This window comes from Taeniopygia guttata, chromosome 1A (genome assembly GCF_048771995.1).
Source record: "Taeniopygia guttata chromosome 1A, bTaeGut7.mat, whole genome shotgun sequence".
Taxonomy (NCBI): domain Eukaryota; kingdom Metazoa; phylum Chordata; class Aves; order Passeriformes; family Estrildidae; genus Taeniopygia; species Taeniopygia guttata.
In genome coordinates this window covers 23685754-23705218 of record NC_133025.1, presented here as the reverse complement: position 1 = coordinate 23705218, position 19465 = coordinate 23685754, and the positions used below count along the sequence as shown (strand labels likewise).

Here is a 19465-nt window from a genome sequence, read left to right as displayed (position 1 = left end):
AGTGACTTGTTAGTGTGTTACCATGTGTGTTGATTTCTTTCTTCTAAAATCTATGATAAACAGGGAAAATGTCTTCCCATCTACTAACTAATTATGTCAACAGGGTATGTCAAAGATCAGAATACATCCCTTGAAAGTGTTCAGAGTAGCAGAGAGAACTGCTGAAATGGCAAATAGGGGATGAGTTGCCTAAGATTTGTGACAGAGAGGACATGAGGTTTCTGTGTTAGGCATTTCAACAACCCTTACTGGCGCTTCCCAAGAGAAATTTCTTGTCAACAAGAAAATAGTTAAATGTGCTTCATGAGATACCTTTACTGGAAACAGCAACAACATTTGATTCTGATAATCTGAAATAGAAGACTACTAAATTTAATTGACTGTTCCATTTTTAACTTATATCCACAGATGTTAACTGGATTCCAAGAACATTCTCAGGTACAAAATACAACCATCCCACTTCAGGTTATGTTATTTCTTAAATCCTCTTAGTGGGATTAGATAAATTCACAATTCAAACAGGGAACTGGCAATCAGAACATTAGAGTTGCAGTCTTCTGAAAAAGCACACTTCTTTCTGAACAAGGCCTGAAGAAATGAATAGCTCATTTTAGTGCTGCAAAGTAGCAAGCATAAAGTATTTTGGTTCTTTGTATATAAGGTAATTGAGGCTAGAATCTTACTGCTCCTAAAGTGTACATATGTGTGTGTGTAAGCCTTCTCTCTGTTCCTACATCTTCCCTCTGAAGTAGTTGCCTCCATTTTCAGAAAGCAAGTACTTTTATTTTTTCCCCCTGAAAGTTTTTCTGTTTGATATTGTATTTAGTTACCAATAATACTAAGTCTTCATTCTAGAAATATGTCTCCTTTAGAAGAGTTATGTTGCTTCTGAATATATCCATACATTATCTTTGTTTAATAAACAGCCTATTATAAGACTTATGATCTTGAGGTGAAAAGCATTTTCAAAAGTGTCTGGCACTAATATAACTTCCACATTTATACAGATGCACAGACTCAGTCATATAAAGCCCTCTTTACTGAGCAACATACTAAACATGACTGAAAACCTTACAGTATCTGTGACTACACACAATTATTTACATTTATTTTTTGCAACTGAAGTGAAAGTCAAATCAAAATCTTCAATTTACACCCAAATATCTCTTTCTTCCACTGCAGGGCTTCTAGATTATTCCACTCATTTTTTCCAGTAAGACTGAAAAAGGGATGCAAGATCTGGGGAGGAATGTATTGATTTATTTCTACCTGAATTCAGTTGGTAGTGAAGTAAGTGTAAGGAAACTCAAAAAAGTATGCATACAGTAAATCTGGAGCAAATCTAAGGAGTACCAATACAGTAATGAAGCTTTCTCTCATCTGGTATTGGAGAAGAGACTGATTCAGTGTCGTTACATACAGTCAGAGGTGGAACCACTGCTTATAATTGCACCATCTGAGCCAATGCCTGCCTCATTATCAGACAACAAAAAGGGCATTAGAACAACTAAGCTTACTTAGGACACCTCACAGTCACAAAGAAGTAATTTGGGGGGGGGGGGGGGGAGGGGGAATAAACAATGTTTTACAGGTGAACATAAATATAAGTGTCATTTAATTGAAAAATTTTAAGTCATGATGTAGGAGAAACGTTTGATTTGCATCTACACAGTTTAACCCCCCACAACTTTCAGAACGGAAAATTAAAAGCTTTATTTACCTTCAGTATTTGTCTCCTGCTTGTTCCATGACTGGGAGGACAAATGGCCTGACTTTTTGCGAGGACTTGTGCTCACTTTTCTCCAAGAAGCATTCTCACTTCCTTTTTTCTTACTGCAATTTTTGTAGCTTGAAGCCACAGATAAAGGAAAATTTCCTCCCTTAAAATCTGCTATATAATTATCAAGCTCTGAAAGAAAAGTAAAACAATGTTAAGAAGAACTGATTGTTGCAAATGGTTCTTCTTGGAGTATCTTATACAACTTACACAACTACTTAGTTTAATGACAGTAAATGCTTTTAACCCCACTGTTGGAAAGGATGGATAAATATAATTGCCTGGCAAATGATTCACAATAGTACAGCCAGGATGAAAACAATCCCCCCTACTGGCTGGACAATACCCTTACCTACAGATAGGTCCAAAAGTCAAATAGACGGTTCCATCTCAACCCCCAAAATGCATGGTTCATCCCACACCTGTAACCCTCCCCTGAAGCATCAGGTGTCTGTGACCCCATTGGCCCAAGTCTTGTTCCAGACCACCTTGAAGCCTCCTGATAAGGGGTCTCTGAGGGGCCAGATGCCCTCTTGGAACTCCCCCTCTCTTGGAACTTTCCCTCTCTTGGAACTTCCACCCTCTCCTAGAGCATCCTCTCTACCCCTCCCCCATCCCCTCAGGCCTTGCCACATGCTTCGTCTGGCAGCTCCAAGCAAGACATTTCACCATCCCTAATAAACCTAATATTCTAAGAGCAGCCTTCAGAGATCTCTGGTCTCCATTCATCAAAGCCGTCCTGGAGCCCAGCGTTCCCTACACCCCACCACGTCCCTTCAGAACTACAGCTATGTTTTGTGGAAGTTTTAAAAACAGAAGGAAGTAGTTAAAAGCCCCAGTAAAGTAACACACAACTACTTTCAGACAGTTCACTCTTACCTGGTCTGGGTAGAGGACAGCCATGCAAAACAGCTTTATTTAGCAAGATACTGAGAGCAGCTTTAACAACAGCCTGTTGCCCTTGGCTAGGATTTTTTTTGGCTATTGCTTGTCCTGGTACAGATGGTCTTTTCACAGAGGCTCTGGAGAGTATGGCTTCTTGTACTCTGGGAGCTATTACAGCATTCCATAGCTTGGACATCCACCTGTGGTATAAAACCAATCCTTTAACTTCAAAAGCAATTATCAAAGCCTGTGATTTTATACTTTGGTAACATACCATCTTGCACTTTAAAGAAGCACCCCATTTCAGGGAGGGACTGATTTTATTTAAGGAAGAGTTTACTTGTTTTTTTAATATTAAACTATTTGATCTGAATTTCTTTGGCTTGCCTTGACAAACTTACCACCTAATGCTTTTCCTCCTTCAGATAATATAGAACATCCTTCTCATTTTAAGGTTAAAAAAATGTCCCAGAAAGATGCATGTTCATATGTATTCAATTTTTTTTTAAGTGCATGGAGAAATTTCCTTGCTTGCAGGTGTTAATTCCTAGCCTATATGCTGCCAGCATTGGATAAAAAGGAGGTATTCACTTATGGTTGTACCCCTTCCAGTATTCTTCAATTTCCAAACTTGTCCAGTTTACAAGACATTTCTATTCATACAGCTGCCTTGCTCTTACTCTTTTGTGTATTTAATCTATGGTGAACTGTGTTTCTAGGATGCTGTGGATATTCCAGATTGTCTGGTTTAGAGATAATCAAAATTTGATTAAAGGATCTTCTGGGACTTTTGCTTGTCTAAGAGAGAAGCATTATGTTATATTAACAAAGAAGTGAAAAACTTGTTAGGGAAGAATAAATGCTATTTCTCATAACTTAGGAGTTCTCTGGGGATAAAGGCTAGAAATTTCAGACTTAGAGCTCAGCTCACATCTACAACAGACACTGAGACAATCTTTTTTTAGATCAACTCCTACTCTTTTTGTTTATTCTTATCCCCTCTTAAAGGAGGAAGATTGCAAGATTGAGTCAGATGGTTTATATTAAAAGTCTGTAAGAAATTATAGGCTATCATGCTGTGTTCAGCCTTGCAGAAATCTATTCAGAAAACAAGGAGGTTAAAATGTCTGTTTGACTTAAATGGATGATTTTGCCTGATACATTGATCCACTGAAGCCATCTCATTACCTAAATGAAGCCATCTCATTACCTATGATGACTTTTTGGGGATTTTTTTCCCATTTTTTAAAAGTTAGAATGCATTACTTATTTGAAAGATATTTTTTGGTCAGTTGTGAAGCATAAGATTGAGCTTTTATGATATATAAATGCTCAAAGTGCTTTTAAAAAGCTTGATAAAGTTACATTACTTAGAAAAATAATTAGTACAGTAGTTAAAATACAATGTAAAATGCGTATTGCAGATGGTCCTTGAAGAACCTTGAAGCTTCCTTAGCATAATGTTGTAGATATTATTCCATATAGTTACAGTCTGTTTCTGCTAGCTAAGCTACCAAAATAACAATACCAATTGCTTGTATTTTAGTCATAAAGAACTCTCACTTTTCAATTTCTGCCTATGTAAGCTTTCAACATTTTGCAATACTGTCGGTATAAATGGTCAGAAATGAACACTAAAAAGATAAAATTAATTGAGGCCATTCTAATCTAACAATTAACAATGGATGGGCATGCTCTCTAAATAAAATTCCAACCTGATATTTAAATTCAATTTTATGTTTGTGCTCATCTTAATCAAGTCCCCCATTCTTTGATATAGCTGATACTTAGGAAAGGTGCAACACACCCCTGTCCCTCAAAAAGGGCTGCAAAGTGAAAGTCATTCCTGTTGGAACATCATCGTCAGTTCCCTAAACCTAAACCAAGAAAAAAAGTAGTCAAATTTTTCTTAATTTATTCACTCTGCTCACCAAAACAAGTGAAACTACATTAAACACACAGCAGGAAACAATTTCCTGTCACACATTCTCTTTACCTGGCCTGCTGCTGCTTCTTCCTCTTGTCTCATGCTAACACTGAGCCCAGAGTGAACTCAATTTGTATATAGCTGTCTGATGTCCTAGTGAATTGGACTAACTCAGAGAAGCTTTACTAAATGCAAAAGGCAGCAGAATAGCACAGTGGAGAGGAGAGGCAAGAGGAAAGGAGTGGTTAATTAGACTGAAATAACAGCAATCAGTGAGCTGCTAATTAAAAGCTATTTATTACATGACCACACTGTTAGCCATCATGCTGCTAAACTAAAAGTGTCCAATAACAGCTCACTGGAGCTGTACTTTTAAATTGTTTATTAGTGGACAAAAACTACATAAAAATGAGAATTCAGATGGCATATGACTACAATAAAGAACATTTTAGGGCTGTACTCAAAGTAAAGCATTGTGAAACCAGTCAGAGTTACACTGAGAAGAAATCCAGACTCAGAAATATATAATTAACATATCTAAACAATAGTTTTTCTGTCCTCTATTAATGCCACTGCAATAAATAAATTATTAAAACATTTCAGAGGACATGATTCAAGAGCAAAATGGGAGATAAATGCATGGTATGCTTTATTTTTTTTTTATTTCCCAGCATCCATAAAATTTCAAGTTAATCTTACATCCACATTTAGACTTTAATAATTACTCTGAAGAATTGCATCTAATCCATACTTTTTGAGAATAAAAATTAAAATGAACAAGCAAAATATATCAAGATCTGCGGACAGAAACTGAAATGAGACAGCCTCTGCACATGCTAAGCAAAGGCCTCTCCTTCACGTGTTAAGCAGAGCCCCTAGAAGAAGGGTCAGCAGAAAACAGTACAAGAGAAACAGGTCAGAAAAGGAATAGAAGGGGTGACCTGACTGGTGAGAAAAGTTGTGTCACATCTCTAGGAACCAATGTTATATTTCAGTTCTGAATAAGTTTGAATCTTAATTAGAGACTCATCACCTTTTTGATAAAGCCAAACAACATCTTGGTGTGAAATTAATATAATTTAAAATTCTATAATTATTTATTTTATCATTTGCTAGCATTTGGAGTTGGAATGTGATCAGATGTTTGTTTATGCAATTGTAGGTGAGAAAAGCCAAAATTTTCAAGCAACATTATTTTTTAATGTTACTTGCCTGCTAGCCATATCTGTAACTAAACTTGTATACTAAACTAACTAAACTCATTGACCAGCACTGAACCACCACAACGCCCTACTTACTAAGAGATCTCTAAACTGTGCGTATGTATATTTTAAAATGATACCAAATACTTAAAAGAGTGAGAAATCATTATCCAAACTTCCTTTATATACAAACTCAAAAGGAGAGTTTCCCAACTTTTTTTTGAATATTTTAACCTTTGTGTCAGAAAATAAATGAAAGATCACAAGACTGACTTTGGTGCAGTGTTAAGACACCCATTTCCCACTTGTGTGCTTCAGAATTGCCCTTCTAGTAATTAAATAACCAACAGAAGTTTAAGACTTTCAGCAATTTAAATTAAAATGCTTTTTTAAGGTTGCTGAGTCAGCAGGGTTTTGGGAGAAACACAACTACTACATTTGTGGTACATATCTAGCTGGCACTGAACAGCATCAAACAGGAAACAACAATCTTACTTGACTGTTGCTTGGCTGTGCCCTGGAACCACAGGACAGGAGAAGAAATGCTTTGGCCCCATAAGTGCTTCAGGTGCTCCCAGGCGTGATAAGCAAGAGTTCAGCTGGTGCCAAACAGCAAGAATCCAGTCTATGATCTTGCACACGGGATCACATGGAGGAGGTAGTTTGCCTTTGAACTGCAGGGAGAAAAGATGTTTGACATGGCATGAGACTTGAACTGCAAACACTTTCCTTGAAACTCCAGGAAGGCTTGAGGGTTTTTTTATTGCATGTGTTACTATTAAAAGATCAGGAACAGTCAAAGACAGGTCAAACCTTTTTATAGATTATATTGAAATGTTGCTGTATTAAAACTTATTTTCCCAACTCCACTTCAAAAGATATATCCTTATCAACAAACTGACATGCCTTTATTGTTGTGGGAAACTAAGGCAGAAATTTTGATGGCAGTGGTTTTCTACAGTGTTTAAGGTTGGAATTACAAGAGATATGTACCATATACAATGCAATGTATATGATAAAAATAAGGCATTATGAAAAAATACCCAATTGCACTGAACAGGAATATCTGATCCAGACATATTCCCAGTGGATTTCCATATTGATTTTAGATCTAGTAGCAGTGAAGGAAAGATGTGTTCCTCTAAGACTTGTGTTTTTAGTCTGCGTTGTTCAGGGCAAATTATTTAATGCCAGAAAAATCTCCTGTTTCCTCTGATTTCAAATTACAGTCCTCATCATCCTAATCCTAGGATTATCCTCTGTAACAGCTTAAATTAAAGGAAGCATTAAAAGATGCACCAATTGACAGCACTGACGCTACAGCCTCTTGACAGAGTTTATAGGTGAACTTAAAGTAGAAAAACATTTAAACTGTTTCCATATAAAATAATGGTTCAAACTAATGGGAAAAGAGCATTTCACCTGAACACATGAATATTACAGCATAAGCAAGGTATCATAATACAGAGCAATGACCTTTGAAATAGTCTATAGTTCTAACAATAAATGTGCTTCTACTTTGCTTTAAAGTTTTACAGCAGATTAATCTTTCTTCTATTTTTGACTTTGCAATCCACTATTTTAAGTCCTGTACCAACTGGCATTTGAGTTTACATATGGCGCACATTGAATGTGTGCCACATGTATGAATGTATGAATTTCAAAAATGTGCTACCACACTGGGCATTTCAATATTTAATTAGCGAAGATACAGGAAGACACATGGCTTTTTTCTCCAAATAGCTACCATCTGCATATATGCAGACAAATTAAAACTTAATGAGATTACTATCCAAATTCTGTTCAACTTCAGTCAGAGGTAGAAGCCTATTACATTGTCAAATTATAACCTATTAGACTAAGAATTTCTTTCAAGCCCAAAAAAAATAGCCTGAAAATGACATCTGTTATGTGATGCTGCAAGTTCTTGTAGCCAAATCAGTTTGACAGAGTAATTCAGATGCAGCCTTTGACTATGAACAAGTCATAACTTAAAAAAAACGTAATCTAAGAAAAGTAGTCTATTAAGAGTTTCATAGATTTCCCATGATTCTTTTTTTCTACCCTGTATTCTGGTTCTTGCAATTAAAGAATAATTAGGAGTGTTTCTAAATTTCCTCATTATCCTGGCTGAAATGTTCATTCACCTCACATTTCCTCTGCAGGATCTCTGAATCAGTAAGCCTTTATAGATGAGAACTGTGGCAAAGGGTACAGGAGATGACATCCCCAAGGATAACCAAGACACATCCAGCTGAACACTCCAAACTGACAGTAGGTCTGTTGTCTCACAACAGGACTCTATTACTGGCAGTTTTTTCTATTCCCAGAACAATCTCCCTTTTTGAGCCTGTTCAAAACTGCTGCCAAGATTATTTTCCTTTGCAGCTGTTTTGATTAAACTCCCTCCATAAATGTCTAACAGTGCCTGGCTGTTGGTAATAGCTGCTATCACACTCAAATGGTATTCCAAATAACTTTTGAAAGTCCACAATTCTTCTTTTTCCTACATATTTCTTTTCATTTCCCATCTTTGTTTATTTATTAATATTAAAATAGAGTTCCCATCTTTATTCTCTTTTGTACTTGTTTTCCAGCTTCAGCAGATCTATTAGCTCAAAACAACTTTTCTAATTATATAATTTACCCCTCTTTTTATCTGGAAATCATGGAAAATATTTTCGGCGTAAAACAGACAAAACACATATATGACTATCTTATTTTAGATATTGAGAATAATTTTTTTGAAGAAGAGGTTATGTATGTTTGTTGAACTGATTTTTACTATAATTCTCAGAAGTATGAAAGAAGAAGTTGAAAAAAATTACTGCAGGATGTTTCATGCAGTTAATAGGCAAGTAGCCACAGTATCATTATTTGCCACCAACCAATGGTTTATGCCAATTAGCCATGACCACACACCTTTCTGTGAGGCCAAGCACAACCTCTCCAGACACACAGGCTGTATCTTCCCAGAAAGGAATGATTTTTTCCAGAAACAACTTATCTACTCTGGTTTTGTCATTACCATTTCACAGATCTCGTAACTGCTGAAGCTGATTCAAGTTCTTACCTTGTTTATTACTTTTCTTCTTAAAATCCTCTGAAGCAAGCCTTGCATTGGCTCCCCATCCCACCTAAGTTGAACCCAACGGAAATGCTGCTGAACCAGCAGGTCAGAGCCATGAAGATGGCACTTTGCGATGGTCCCCAGTAAAAAGCAGTTCTCATGAAAGTAAAAAGCACCAGAAACTCCATTTGCTAAAAGGAACCATAAAATACTTAGCTGAAATACTCAAAGCCTTGGCATGATTTCATACAAAAGCAAGAAGCAGTGACATAATTAGAAAGGAAAAACAACCCACAAAACACCGTAAATTAGCTCAAAAATATGCTATCTTTGTTAAGGACAACTGTTCACAATAAAATATAAAAACTGAACAAATTACATTTTTCTCATGTTCCCTGATTGTCATATATTATAATAAAACTGTACTGTAGTAAAAACATCTCTGCAAATCAAATTCCTTAAATACCTCTTTGAATAGTGCAGGGATTTTCTGAACTCCGATTCTCAAGAGGTGCTAGAAAATCTCCAAGTAATTCAGATAAAGAAGCTCTCTCCAGATTTTCTAAAATCACAATTGTTGTCTTGTTTACAGGAGGCTGTTTCACTGGGATTAGACAAGCTGAAATACAAAAATCCCATTAATGTATACTTAGGAAAATTTACTTCTATTTATATATACAGAATTTATTGCCACTAGTGCAACAAAGAATTTTAATTTCTTTTTAATTTTAAACTTGTTTACAGTCCAGACAGACTGGATAATAACTTTAAAACTGAAAGCATACAATCAAACAATAGAAAGAATATCATACTTTATATTAAGAAAAAAATTGAAAGCTATGATTAAAATAAATTCTTGAAATGGCTATAATAGGATCTTCATAGATAGGAAAGATTTCAGTACACTGAATATAATTACAACAGAAAAGATAGCAAAGACCTCCTTAAATATTTCTTTCATTTGCTGTACTACATCTTAAACTTTTAACATGTAGTCTTTATACCCTGTAGTGATAAAAGGTTTAAGAATAGGCCATGTTCGTAAGAAACATTATCATTCCATGAGATAGTAACAAACTTCTATGAGAAGCAGGCAATCTTCTCTTCAAAACTTCCTTCCATATCTTTAAGAATCACTCAAATAATCAGAGCTAGTATGAAGCAAACCCAGTAGCATATGAATCTAATAGGCATTAAAATGACATCTATATATTTGTTAACATTTTAAATATATTCCTTTAATTTTCCTGATTTTTACATCTTATTGTTTAAAAAAGACACAGCTTTGCAAGCGTTCTTGCAACATTAAATCACAGGAGAATGCTTCTGTAATACATACATATATATAAACACTTATCTTGACTACATTGTACCCTGCACTGTTTCACAACCTTTTGAAGGTGGTATTAACAATGGTCATTAAGGAAATTGATTTGTAATAAGGGAAAGCTTACAGCAACTGGTTGTATCTGATCATTGCTATTTAGTTGCAGTTTCCTGACTATTATTGCCCTCTTTTACTAAGAGGCTACAGCTTGAAAGGGGGGAGGATAGATACCCTCTCTGTGTCTGATGAATTCATTTAGAGGAGATATGCTCTCTTAGGAAAGGAGATGAAGCAGAACAGTGGGGAAAGAAGATGACAGAAAAGAGAAACACAACCAGAAGCAACAGGCTGAATTGCAAAACCAGATTATTAAAAAGAGTGTGTTGCTGATACAGAATAAAGCATCCAAAAGAAGCAGCTTTCCTAAGAGACAGTGGCCAGTAAACAAACCAAACTATGAGTGACATTCTTGCCTCCAGGCCGAGCACCAAAGCCTGGCTGACTTCTGACTAAATGGTCTCTTCTCCCCCGCCAATGCAATGGCACTGAAAGTGACATGTGGGAATAATCACTGGCACAAGCTAGCCTGGGAACTGTGACTAGGATTTCCTTAGAGAAAAAACTGCCACAGACTGAAGTTACACCAGGCAGTATGAGAACAAGCAGAACAGAGCACTGCATATGGCACTGTACACCCTGACAGGATGGCTCTGCTTTTGTTCATGAGCACACACAGCAGACCTTCAGTTCTGATCCAGTAGATCTGAACCAGAGCAATCAACTTTTAAAGGATCACAAACAAAGGGAAAAAGAATGAGCCAGAAATTAATATTTAAAATGACTAGTTATACTTAAATGGCATGAACTTTTGACAGAGCTCCTTATTGGGAGATCTATCATGCTCGGCTCTCTCAGTTTAGACTCATACAATTGGTCCCAAGCACCTGAACAACTATGGGCTCCATTAAAACATGCCATCCACTATGCAAAATGGTTTTACATATTTCTTTACTTTGCACCATTAAAAATTTTCCTACAAGTCACCAAAATTAGTCTTTCTGAAATAGCCTTACCATTACTGATGAACAGTTCTGCAAGTTGCTCCTTGGAGAAACCAGCATCCACTTCAACTTTAACAATCTCACATGTAGATCCTCCAGCCACTTGCTTTTGCTGTGTTGAAAATTTATATATTTGGTAAAATAGTAAAAACTCTGTTTTGTGGACTAATTCACTTGATATGTTTGTGCAAATACCTTCATGCAGGCCGCTATCTGATATGCTATGTAATCTTGCAAACTTCCTTCTGGACCATGGAAAATGACATTACGGTATTGTTCAACCTACAGACAGATAAATATAAATATTTATTTCATAAATAAATTATTCTTGGAAGTTCAGACTTGGATTTTTTTAACATAGATGACACAATCAGCACGTAAAAAACAAATTTTTTTTATTTGCACTACAGGAGTTGATAATCCTTATTATACTAGTTTAAAAGTAGACATTATTTGCATACAACATCTTTGAAATATACTCATAAATTTATATCCTAACTTGTAAAACTACACAGCACGGTGTTTTGTTACAACAGACTTTAAAACTTAAAACAATAATCTGGAAAAATAAATTTACTAATCACAAATATTTTCTTGATCTTGAATTAAAATATATACATCAAATTATGTCAAAATCATCAGTTTAAGTCACTATTAAGTTAAGGATTAAGACTAAGGACTTTATTTGCAGTAGAAATGGGATCACATTATCAGTATGGCAGAACAATTTTTTTAAATCTTATTCTGTTTTACCTCTAAAATGTCAGTAATGGAATATACTCATATCTCTGCAATCTTTTATTAATATGGCTGAATACAGGAGAAACCTGTGGCACATTCTCCTGACAACATAAAATACTATCCAAGGACACAGCAGAAATTAAGCAGGTTCTAAACTTATTCTGATTTAATGCAATGTTAAAAGAAATTATCTATGAAAGTTGTCTCATATTATTCAATTATCCTTACATTTTCAGGTATTAAATCAGCTGTGTTACAGGAGATTTCTACATGACCTAATAATAAAATTCACGTCTCAAATAATAGTTTACGTGAATGTTATTCTAATTTACTTTCTCCTCAAAAAGTGGAATAAAATAACTTTGGAAAGCAATTAAGACATCAGAGAGCTTTTAATATATTTTTAAGCAGTTCAGTTAATCAGATATAAGCTATTTAAAGAAGAAAGTTAATGCCTTTACAAGACTAAAGTTAAGGGTAAATTTAGGGGGAAATTTATTTTATAACAGCTTTCATCCCATTTCATTTTTTAGAAGTCTTGATGTTCTTTCACAGAGCAAAAAAATCCCAATTTTACTCAACACTATTACAGAAGTATTTTGACAAACAAATAGCATGCAGAGAGAAGCTAGCTTATTACTGACCAGGCGGAGATAATTCTGAAGTGTCTGAAGATGGATCATGGATGCATAAGTCACGCTGTTCAAACAGCCTTCTTGAGGTCCTTAAAATGAAGACATACAAATAACTTTGGTAAATTTCTCATGTTTACATGCATATATGACCGATACACATGATTTTCATGCAGTATTCTACAGTGACTTTTTACAATTAGAGGCTACGCAAATTAAAATGCCGAATAAATGAAAGACATTTATCTAGCACCATAGGTTCGTGGGTATCCATGACATAAGCAACATATATGGCTGAAAAAGGCAGTAAGACTTTTATGTGCCAGCTTATTTTCTGGCACAGAAATGCCAGAAAAATGTTGTAGACACTTTACAATCTAGTTAAACAACTAAATGGATATGACGTCTCTGAGAATCAAGCAACACTGAAGAACAAAACCAGTAGCAAATGACTCTCAAATGATGTATTTCATATGGAGTGTCTTAACATTCAAAACTGAAAAATTATGACTTGAAAATTACCAAACAGAAACACTGTGATATGCTCAGCTCTATTGTTCTTCAAAAAGTCCCATGGTAGCTGGGGAAAAATCTGACCTGTTGACCATGTAACGTTTCCTGTTAAAATAAAAAAATAAGAGAGCGATATTCCTTGTAGGTATATAAAGTGTCCTACACTCAAGCATATTCGCTTGCTTACAAAGATTACTTACATACACTGACAAATTTGACAAACAAAGCAGTCCCATGTATGAGGTGTACCAAATCATGCTATTATTTCATATATGACCAAAGTTAATAGTGTTTTCTGCCAGCTGGCACACAAGTTAAACAGCTAGTTTTGCTGATGGGAAGGTAGAGGAAGGAGGGAGATTTAAGATAAATATATAGATTGTCAGAAACCTATACAACTGTTACTAAGACCAAAATACTTAGGCCAATTTTGCATAATTTTAAAGATTCCTTGTTTGTACCTTGCTAAGTGAAGTTATATAAAACAGTAGTTCTGTTTACCTATGCCAGCGATTTACAGTCAGTATTTACTGTATATTCTGGAGGTACTGTAAACAAGCAATGTGGGCTTTGAATTCTATTTGTAGAACCATAGAATATTCTGAGTTGAAAGGGACTCACAAGGATCATCAAAGTCAAACCCCTGGCTCTGCACAGGACATCCCAAGTCACACGATGCGCCTGAGAGCACTGTCTCAATGCTTCTTGAGCTCTGTCAGGCTTGATGCTGTAACCACTTCCCTGGGGAGCCCATTACAGTGACCAACCACCCTCTTGGTGAAGAACCTTTCCCTAATATCCAGCCTAAACCTCCACGACACAACTCCAGGCCATTCCCTCAAGTCCTGTCACTGGTCATTACAGTGAAAGAAATCAGTGTCTGCCCTTCCTCTTTCCCTCATAAGGAAGTTTTACATTGCAGTGACGTCTCCTCTCTCTTGTCTTCTCCAGGCTGAACAGACCAAGTGACCCCAGCCACCACTCATATGGCTGCCCCTCCAGGCCTGTCACTATCCTCATGTCTCTCCTTTGGACATTCCCTAATAGCTTTTTCTTATATTGTGGCATCCAAAACTGCACACAGCCCTCAGGGTGAGAACTTAGTTTCACCTGACATACAGATTTCTCCTCTGGAGTACTAGAAGTATGAATTAACATAGGGACTCATGACCCCCAAGATTTTATTAAAGTGCATAATTAATTGTTCCATACACACGGGTAAAAGTAAGGAAAGCTTTCATGTCAGCACTGTTTAAAGTTTCATATCTAGTATTGGTCTTTCTTAGTCTACGCTTTAAAAGATGCAGGAATTCAAAGATATTTTTATCTTACTTAGAAGATTTCACAAATTTGAGAACACTCCCAAGTTTTGCTGTTATCATTAACACCAATATCGATACCTAGTTTGACAGAAAATATACTGCTTGCACTGAGGCCAATGTTGGATTCTGCAGCACTATTAAATGACAGATCTTCTAGGCTCCTCCATCCATCAGAAGCGATTGCTTGGAAATGGTTTGTCACTGCCTGACTCACTGCTTTTGAAAAATCATCCCATGACGTCTGCTTGCGGATATTTAAAGCACATATTGTATCAAATTCCTCTGTACCACAATGGGCTGGTTCAATGCCACTGACAGAAATCCTTACAGGTACATTAAGAGCATCTGTTAAAAAACAAAACACCAACTATCAGAAAAATTGTAAAACTCAAAATAATCCCATTATTATCAAGTAATAACATCTAATATTACAAAGGAAAGCTACAAAATAACTCCTGCTACAACTAAGCAAATGGTAAAGAACAGCACAGATCACTACCACAAAATCAGAGCAGTGATGAAAATACCAAGGTATCTATAATTTTTTACAAAAACCAGTTTGGTATTATTATGGTTAAATAACAGGAAAGAAGACAAAATTTAATTAGTCTTATATTTCCTCTTTATAGACTAATTACTTGTAAATTAAGACAGATGGTAAGCAATGTCTTAATTTTTCAGTTCATTGTGTTTATGTACATTTTTTCTTATCAATGTGGGAAATAATTTTCTGGCACTAGTGCACAAGTGGAAAACACAGCTGAGCCAAACATCTTTAAATATAAAGCTAAGAGCTAAGACAAAAAATGCACTTGAAAGGGTATATATGATTTTCTATAGAGTAATTGACAAAATGTTAACAAAGGAAATTTATATGCACATTCTAGAAACTATGAAGTATTTTAAATCTTGCTCTTTGGAATACAACTCAACAGAAGCAGCAGTCTTTGGAGAAAATTTAGATGACTAAAATTGAAAAGTAAACCATCTTCTAATTTTCATGCCAAAGAATATGTTTCAGAAATAATTAAATTAAAATTAAATTAAAAGAATACACCATAAAAGCAGCCCATATCAGATTATTTTGAAGGCTTGTAACATGGTCTTTGTTTCCCTTTTGCTTCCAGAAGCCAAATCTTCAGCTGATACAAACCAATGAAGTTTCCTGATGCCAGAAAAGTTCTGATTTAAAACCACTAGCCTATCAATGGGAAAAGATTATTACTCAGAGGCATCCTTCAGATGTGGAATTGTGAGAAATGCATCAAAGGCTTGCCCTTCTGATGGCTGGACCTCAGGGAAATTAGCAGGGACTGTAAGGAGTACAGAGTTTTCCACAAGGAAACAGACCCTTAAGACAGAGGTACAGAATCTGCCTAAACTTCAATGCATGTGACCTCTAAGGCATAGCTGGCAATGCTGGCCCCAGTCTTTCAGTTCTGTCAGAGCATGTGTCCTGTCCTACAGTGGAAACCTTACTGGAGTGTGAGGAAGGTGGATCATGGTACACAGACACCTTACCCAAAAATGCAGTCTTGGCTTATGGTGTACAGAAGAAAAGGGGAGGCCAAAGGTTCTGACCTGATAAAAGCTGTTGGATTAATGACAAGCATGACCAGAGACAGGGTACTAAGACTGATGGAAATAATACAAACATTAATTTAACACGCTGCAGATTCAGCTATCAGAAATTTGCTCCAGCCTGATAAAGATGACCATGGAGGAGGGTCTATTAGAAAGTGAGCTGTGTTCCCCTCTGAACCTGCAGTAAAATGGTAAGAACTGGGATTTAAAATAGCTGAAGAGGAAAATCAGAAGCAGCAGACAGAAAACTTCCTTAATTGTTGATAATCAGTGAGCTTAACTACCCACATCCCTATATCCCACACGACAAACACAAAAAAGGAGTGAAAAAATAGAGAGCATACAAATCTACAAATCCTGTAATTCTAACCATGCACAGAAATATAGTTATCTTTCTCTGTATATATAGATACAGATATATCTAGATTTATACAGTGATATAAAAAACCACAAAACTAGTGAGAGGATTAATTAAGTTCTGTCACAAGAAATACACAGATGAACCTGCTCTACTGAATTTTGAGAAAACTTACAGAGAAGGAAGAAGATGACAGGTTTCAACAGAAGAGCAATCTTCTTACAGAAGCTACTGATGCTGGAAAAAAGAAGTTCTTTGATAGTGTCTCTACGACATATTTGAAGAATCAAACAAATAATCCCCTCACCAAAAAGTGACAAAATAAACTATGCTCTAAAAAGAGATTCAGATATGACTAGATGATCATCTTAGCCTGAGGGAATTAGACAGTTACCACTAAGTGAGTATTTCTGCAAGAATTTGAAGAAAAGATAAGAGGAGGGCAATAGCTTTTGAAAAAATAATTACTAATATTAAATTCAGAAATTTTAAGAGAATATGGACATTTGCAAATGTACAGTATGTATCATCTTTCTGAATGGTTTAGAAACAAAGACACAAGGAACTTAATAACCTCCAACAAAATTTTATCATATGCTTTTGCAAAATTTGGAGAATAGAAACTTGCTAGATCAAAGTAACTTAATATTGTGGTGCCAAAAAAAGTGACAACTACCCTTTTTATATTTCTCTATTTTGCCCCAGAAGTTCTTTACTAAAAACATTTTTATGCAGTGCTGATAGCATTTACTTACTTAAATTTTCTAGGAGATGTTTGCAATCATCAGTAGCAACATCATGCAATGTTCGATTACACTTATCTTTTCTCTCAGCCTCTAGTCCACCATGGCTACAAAGAATTTCTAGACAGTTCTGCAAAGGTAGGAACTGTATTATTTACTTGTTCAATTGCCGCACTAAAGCATACTACCAATATGCAGTTAGATTCCTAATTAAAATTCTTACACATGCATTTCCAAAGACAATCAGCTCAGAGTTGAAAGCAAGGAGTAAAAATATTTTATAGCAGACTTTAAAGTCCCATGACTTTAAGTCAGTGTTGTACAGTCTCTGAGCATCAAGTGCTAATTAGTTGAATTAAGAAATTCTTCCATCTGGCCACTAATTTAGGTATTGATAAGGACACAGAAACCCAGCTATTATCCTGGTTTGAACATCTTGGCCTTTATGTTCAAGCAACACTAAATAAGCAATTCTAAACATTAATACACACTAATATATGAATCTATTTAGGCAACAATCCGTAAAATCAGTTTTCACTTTGTAATTCACCAAGTAGGGCTTTCCATCATGACTGACACCTGAGTGGGACACAAAAAAGGAATAATTTTTAAATCACCTTGCAATCCCCTTTTTTTGCAGAATTTCATCATGCAGAAACCTGAAATTCTGCAAGCATAATAAGAATGCAGCCATATGAAAATGTATTTTTATTAAGTCAGAGCACAAACATCTTGTGGATGACAACATGATGCCCTCTAAAAATGTCATATGCTCAACAAAAGTAAAAATCATTGAAGCTATTAGCATATACATTTGGATTGGTAGAATCATACTGGACCATGAAAAAATATTCACTATATAGATCCTCCCAAATATGTGTGGGATAAAAGAGTTCTCATAAAACTACATTCAAATTGATCAGCAATCAGAAAAAGGATCAAGTCCTTGTTTCTAATGACTATCATTCAGCAATAATACCAGTGGCCTCCATGAAAGCTTTTCCATCTCAGATATGCTTTTAAAGACACATCCATATTGTAAGAAAAAAAAAAAAAAAAAAAAAAAAAAAGAAGCCAATGGAAATTATACTAGTGAATAGTGTATTGATAATGTTTGGGGTTAACCATAGCAGAGAAACCAAACCTTAAGAACACAGAGAAGCAGCTATTGAGTATTTTGATGTGGAATAGTGCCTAGTTGCATGTTGAGATAGTGTTACCTGTTTTGTAGCTTTGTCAATGTATCTGATACCCTCAGACCTTTCACAAATATAGCAGTCATTCAAGGTATATCTGCCTGTATATCTGTGAGGTGAAATTTTACCAGGCTGTAGTTATAGCACCTAAAAGTACTTTAAAAAAATGTTCAGCTCACTAAACTTGCCAGAAGGATATAAAGCAGAAAAAAGCACATATTTTCTTGCCAGGTTAACACTATCTCTCAAATAGAAGCAATGAACAGCAGAATGGCAGAAGGCTGAGGACTGAACTGTAAGGCTGAAAATGGGAAGTGAAGCAGTTAGAAGTGGGACAGAACAAAGAAATCAATCTTATTTCCTTAGTAAAATGAGGATTTTTGTTGTCTCTGTTGCCTGTGAAATAACAGCTAAGATGTCCTAGCAGAATTAATCTGTAAAGAGCAGCCCCTACCTATCTCAAAACAAGAGGATGCAAGTGTCAGCACTGCTTATATGCAGCTATCATGCACTGGAATGAATGACATGCAGTGTACATAATGGATTAGAGAACGAAGTCAAAGTGTTAACAGCTCTTGGAGATGGATATTAAGCTTTTTTTAGCTTTTAAACATCCCAAACATGTCTCAAGTCGATAAATGCATTAAATGAAATACAGTGTTATAGTCTCTGCAACATCAAAACCAGGAATCTGATTGCCAGCTGTATAACATCTTCATCACCTAAGATGCTCCCCTCAACCCCAAATGGAGATCTTGTTAAACAGTTGACTTAGAATGTGATTAGAAACTCAAACCCTAGAATTATTTATGCAAGATGATGTGGAGACTTCCAGTGTCAGAACTTTCAGAGATCATTAGTCAAAGCAGTTCTAGACAGCAAATGAAACCTAAATTCAAAGTTCCTGATGAGTATATTATTGCAGAAAGAGCCAACATAGTGCACATTATTTAGGTATTTGAAGACTACAGCAAATACCTTAAACTCCATCTAAATTCATATGAGTGGAAACTGGCATGAGAATCTGCATCTGCCTAACAGACACTTGTAATGGAACACTGACTAGTTGCAATACAAAATGCTGAGTAAGCTGTGGCTGTCCCTAAAAAACCCCGGTAACTTAAACT

General features: G+C 35.7%; 1 protein-coding gene across 5 annotated transcripts in view; it reads right to left on the bottom strand.

Annotated features, from left to right (window-relative positions):
• Positions 1-19465, bottom strand: part of CTTNBP2 (cortactin binding protein 2) — a 78563-nt gene that overhangs the window by 6525 nt on the left and 52573 nt on the right. For all 5 annotated transcript variants that reach the window (XM_072921605.1, XM_030257294.4, XM_072921612.1 and 2 more), the window contains 11 exons: positions 17155-17272; positions 14536-14802; positions 13145-13240; positions 12635-12714; positions 11445-11531; positions 11262-11361; positions 9328-9480; positions 8865-9052; positions 6287-6465; positions 2657-2862; positions 1721-1909 (listed from right to left, as the gene is read on the bottom strand). In XM_072921605.1, the coding sequence (XP_072777706.1) occupies positions 1721-1909; positions 2657-2862; positions 6287-6465; positions 8865-9052; positions 9328-9480; positions 11262-11361; positions 11445-11531; positions 12635-12714; positions 13145-13240; positions 14536-14802; positions 17155-17272 (1663 nt within the window). The remainder of the gene's footprint in view (positions 1-1720; positions 1910-2656; positions 2863-6286; positions 6466-8864; positions 9053-9327; positions 9481-11261; positions 11362-11444; positions 11532-12634; positions 12715-13144; positions 13241-14535; positions 14803-17154; positions 17273-19465) is intronic.